Here is a 5,927-nt window from a genome sequence, read left to right on the forward strand (position 1 = left end):
TCAGTGCGGTTTAGACATAATTCCATGTTATTTAACTGTTTAACTCAATCAATTCAAATATTACTCAATCAGTGATGTATACACCTAAAATGAAGACAATGTTAATCATTAAAAAAAACAATAAAATCTTTGATGGAGCATGAAATTGTATTCAATCTTATTAATAAATAATCATAAGACAAGTCTAATAAACTAGATAAATTATAGCTAGCTTTGACTATTAATTAGTATTGTACAATATAACTGTTTTATCGTAATAGTTAAGATAAGAAAGTTGTTCACTCCGTTTAATTTTTAGAAGGCATTTGATAAACAAAATTACCATTTACAGTCTTTGTTAGTGAAACCGCAGTTAAAGTCGCATGTAATTTTAGTTACTTTTATCACATTATTAATTATGAATAAGTAACAAAACAAATTAGTGGTATAAAACAGAGTCGACTCTTATTATTCGTTCATAATTTAATCACAAATTATCACGAGTGGTTTGACAATGGCGAAGAAACTGCACTATTTCGACATCAATGGCGTGGCAGAGGGAATCAGATACATACTGCATTATGGGAAAGAGAAGTTTGAAGATGTGCAATACGAGTACAAGAATTGGCCCATGAAAGATGTGAAGGATTGTGAGTTTTTTTATAATTTTTTCACTCCTGGAATGTTCTTGGACTATAAATAAAGTATTAATTCATTCTCCTATTTATTTATGATGTTCAAACTTTTTATATGTGATATACATAGCATAGATCATCTATACTAATATTATAAAGAGGAAAGATTTTATTGTTTGTTTGTTTGCATTGAATAAGCTCTAAAACTACTGAACCGATTTGAAACATTCTTTTCCTGTTGGCAAGCTACACTACTTCTGATTGCTTTAGGCTTTATTTTATCCCTGTATTCCTACGGGATCGGGAACCACGCGGTTGACATCGCGCAGCGTCTGCTAGTATTATACATATAAAGAGGTAATATTTTATTGTTTCGTTACATTTAATAGGCTCTGAAACTACTAGACCGATGTGAAAAATTCTTTAACCAAGATAATGCCACATTATCCCTTATGAACATAAGCTACTAGTATATTGTATTCCCGTATCTCCTCGGAAATGGGAACTATATGGAAGAAACCGCGTTTACTAGTTTTTTTATATCCACAGCATTGCCATATGGTCAATTACCATTATACGAAGAAGGCAACCGTTCAATCAACCAGTCACTCGCCATTGCTCGGTACGTGGGCTATTTGCACAATTTGGTGCCCTCTGATCCATGGGAGCAAGCCGTATTGGACGCCGTAGTCTACAACATATACGATTTCTGGCAAAGTGAGTGCTTTTTATAGTAATTATAGATGGAATAACGATGGCTGAGATGTTATACTAATATTGCGTTTTCATGCGCCTTTCAATATACCTAATAGTCCGGTCAATTTAGACAATCGAAGTTACATAAATTCCCACCAAGCTGAAAATCAGTAAGATTGTATAAAAATGATTAAAAATAAAATTTGAAAGTTACCCATCTTTACCTTGCAAAGAAAAATTTATATTCAAGGTCAAAGGTCAAAAAAATTAAATTTATGATCTACAATTTTTGAAAAATCCTTTCGATGCGATACGTCCGATGCATACGACGTGGATCTGTGGACGCTTGCAATTAGAAGACAACAAAGTAATAGCTTCAAGTCAAGTTCGATATCCAGCTTCATCCATGATGCTCTCTAAACTTCGGTATATATATTCGGTATATACGTGCTGCCAATTATTTTTATCGTCCTGATACTATGGTGCGCATAACTCGATGAGAGGTAGGCACTTACTAACTAAATGATATTGTGCCCTGGAAATTGGCCTTCTTCTGCCTTCCGAACCGGTGTTAGAGACTTTACAATTAGTCAAACTTGATATTTCAAAAGTGCTTATAAATTAACTAAATTGAACTTGAATTTAATTTTGTTTTAATTAGCAACCTAAGAAACATACAACATCAAGACATCACTCTAAGCGCATAATGTTGTTAGAGAAAAATAAATAATCCCTGGCTCTGAGCGAAACGTAATCCAAAATTTTACACATGTTAGAGAAAAATAAATAGTCCCTGGCTCTATGGGAATGGTAATCCAAAATTATAAACAAATATATGAATTTAAAATAAAACACTTTTTTGTATTTCCAGAAGTGTTGGTGTACATCAGAGAAAAAGATTTATCGAAGAAACAAGCCCTCAAAAAAGAGTTTCTAGAAGATACTGTAGATTATTTCTTTTCTAGATTTGAAAAAGAATTACAGAAGAATAAAGGATTCTTCCTTGGAAAGGTGGGTGTAATAATTTTATCACACAATAATTATTCTTTGTTATCAGTTTATTTAAGCCATGATAGCCCAGTGGAATTGACCTCTGCCTCCAATTCCGGAGGGTGTGGGTTAGTTAGTTAAATACAAAGAATTGACATAAGGTTTATACTAATTTACAAATCTCGATAAATGTACAAGTTTTTAAAATCATGGTACACTTCAGGTCCATACATTTTTTTATACAGGACATTTTTTTCAATTGGGTCATCCTAATGAAAGAAAAATAATTATTCCGTCGAAGCTTCTTGTATAAAACATTATTTACAAAAATAGTATTACAGTGTATTGGTAATTTAATCTGTAATATTTAACAAAAATCAGATCTTCATCTCTTAATCTTGATATCTTAGTTTCAGCAGCATCAAAAAAACTGATTCAAAATAGAAAATTTTGAAAAATCCGAAAAAAAATATAATTTGAATCACCCTAAGGAATTTTGGAAAACTATTCTAACCAGTTTTAGATAATTATGTGGTGTATCTACCATTTGCGTTTTATCCATTAATTACGAGACAACCTGTATATACCTACCAGCTAAATTGAGCATATTATTTTCAGTTAACCTGGGCAGACTTCGTGTTCGTGGGGATAGTGGAAGCAACTAACCTTTTCCTGGGCGAGGAGATCGAACGCAAGTATCCCAACACGGTGGCCCTTCTGAACAAGATTAGATCCTTGCCAGGAGTGAAGGAGTACATTGCCAAAAGGAAACCATATAGAATTTAATTATAAATATTTCAATAAGAAACGATTTCTTTGTTGTATAGCTAACTGATCAATGTCTTTTGTAGCAAAATATCTACCTGTGGGATACGATATTCTACAAATAATTATTATTTTTGTTAAAGAACAAATTATATTTATAATTACGTGCAGCTTTATATAACAGTTTATAACATTTTTTTTCACCGTTTACAAATGCTTGTTAAATAAATGTTCCTAGTCCAAATTGTTCTTTTAAATTAACTTACTTTAAATTGTTAAATAAAAAGATTTTTTTTAAAAAAACAATGCTTTTGTTCAAAATTTATACGTAGGTACTAAAAAAAAAAAAAAATAACGGTGGCTTAACGTGCTCTTCGAGGCACTGGGGAGCAAAACCACCAATTTCCGAACTCCGCACTGAGAATTTTCAAACATTCGAACCCAAAACCTCGTGATCGGAAGCCAGATAGTCTAACCACTGGACCAACGAGGTAGCTTTATTCAAATGTACTGAAAAAACAAGTAATTTAATTAAAGATTGTACGAGTATATAGAGCTTTATTTTTTTTATTCCGCATCGGTATTTATAGGTGAATCTATACCGCATTTATATCACACTAGCTGACGCCGCGCAGTTTCATTCGTGTGGTTACCGTTCCCGTAGGAATACGGAGATAATATATAGCTTATAGCCTTCCTCGATAAGTGTGCTATATTACACTGAAAGAATTTTTCAAATAGTTCCTGAGTTTAGCGTGTTTAATCAAACAAACAATCTCTTCAGCTTTATAATATTAGTATAGATTTTGTGTTTAAATAACATATGAAACATATCTCAAAGTAGATAATGTACAATATTTATTGTGAAAATATTTTCATATTTTCCACTACTCACTAATACTGATATTCCATGTTATTTGCGGTCCCGAGAATCTTCAATATTTTCTTAGGGGCATAATTTCATTTTCCAATGGAAATATTCACAGAGAAAAATGTGTACAAAAGATATTGGGTAAACGGGTGAAAGATCCCTTTTTGTATAAATATTAAATGTAGCAAGAAAGGGCGGCTAAACTTTGATTATTACTCTTATATTATTACCATCGAACTGAATTTTTAGGATCAGTTTTATGGAAGAGCTATATTCTCGCTGAGGCGTGTGTTATTTAAAATCCATTTAAAAATCATAGTTAGAATGTTCACGAATAAAGAAAAGAAAAATGAATAAAATTGCAGTAATCTAAATATACACTAATCGCACAGCCCAAACCCCTGAGAGGATCAGACTGAAATTTAGCATGCAAGTAGATGTTATGACGTAGGCATTCGCTAAGAAAGGATTTTGATCAATTTACGACGAAAGACAACAGGGACGAAAGTTTGTATGGCTTGTATAATTTAATTATTTTTAAAATTCAACCTCTAAAGTGATGAAATAGGGGTTGAAAGTTTACATTGATTTCTATGCGGACGAATTCGCGGGCGTCTGCTAGTAAGTACATAATATTATTATGTTTTTATCAGTAACCAATTTTATATACACGTATACTACAAATTATCTTTTTAATGTCACCTTTATAATTTATGATTAGTGCAAAAAGCGTAATATAAAACAACTTTAGTAATAAATGTTCATCAATTCACGATTTTCGTAATACTCGGTACTTCTCTCAGATTAAAAACTCCTTCTTAATTATATTTGAACTGGGTCCTGACTGAAAATCAGTACTTCATACTTTTAAGGAAGCATGTGGCATAAATTTCTGAGTTGGGCCCTTTTTCTAGGTTATGCCACACATTGCAATTCAATATAATTGTGATATTGAGATGACAAAACTTAGAAATTAGATTATTCATCATCATATCAGCCGATGGACGTCCACTGCAGAACATAGGCCTTTTTTTAGGGACTTCCAAACATCACGATACTGAGCCACCTTTATATGGACAGAACAAACACAACTTTATTAGATCATTAGAAGATTTAAATACGGTTATCTTAACCGGCACCATGAAACTGAACAAAGTTGAATGATGTTAGTTAGCATTTGCTATCGCCACGTGTTTCTGAGATAATGGTCTTGATAGTAGATAGACAGAGAGGAAGATATACGAATAACAAAGTCCTCTTATGGGCTTTGGTTTTCCTTTGTCGTAGGCAACTCTAAAATTTAATTGTAATTAATTCTAACTAGTTTCACGCTTGCCTCGATAATCTCCGACGAGAATGTAATAAGCACGAATGCTGAAACTCTTTGTTAGTCCAAGGTGAAAACTCGCAAAATTACTTTTGTCCTAATTGCTTTAGGAAACTTGTTCCGTTTACTTCGCAATTCATCAGATTCCCAAGTTTTCCTGCAATATTTGTTCTGGGCGCCTCGATTTGAGCCCTTTTCTTTGACAATGTATTATTCATATTGTTAAAGTTGAAATGCGCGCTTACATTTCGTTAATGTTCTATAATTAACAAAGTCAGTTAAAGTTTTAATTTACATTATACTTTTACTAAAGTTTTCAATGGTTCCCAATGAAGGTAGGGTGAAATATTGCAGAGTTATTTTGAAAGGAGCATTTATAATATACGAATACTCTACCATAAGTATATAGCCGTGATAGCCTAGTGGATATGATCTTTGCCTCCGATTCCAGAGGGTGTGGGTTCGAATCCGGTCCGGGGCATGCACCTCCAACTTTTCAGTTGTGTGCATTTTAAGAAACTAAATATCACGTGTCTCACCGATTGGTGAAGGAAAACATCGTGAGGAAACCTGCAAACTAGCAAATTATCTTAATTCTCTGCGTGTGTGAAGTCTGCCAATCCGCATTGGGCCAGCGTGGTGGACTATTGGCCTAACCCTTCTC

The 5,927-nt window shown here is 33.0% G+C and overlaps 1 protein-coding gene across 1 annotated transcript; it reads left to right on the forward strand.

The window, feature by feature from the left end:
• The first annotated feature begins 332 nt into the window (after nt 1-332).
• On the forward strand, nt 333-3,618 carry LOC112050137 (glutathione S-transferase). Its single transcript, XM_024088307.2, has 4 exons — nt 333-629; nt 1,164-1,331; nt 2,182-2,321; nt 2,919-3,618. The coding sequence occupies exons 1-4, from the start codon at nt 494-496 to the stop codon at nt 3,084-3,086; spliced, it is 612 nt and encodes a 203-aa protein (XP_023944075.2). The 5' UTR covers nt 333-493; the 3' UTR covers nt 3,087-3,618.
• Nucleotides 3,619-5,927: the final 2,309 nt, after the last annotated feature.

The sequence above is a fragment of the Bicyclus anynana genome, chromosome 10 (genome assembly GCF_947172395.1).
Source record: "Bicyclus anynana chromosome 10, ilBicAnyn1.1, whole genome shotgun sequence".
Classification (NCBI taxonomy): Eukaryota; Metazoa; Arthropoda; class Insecta; order Lepidoptera; family Nymphalidae; genus Bicyclus; species Bicyclus anynana.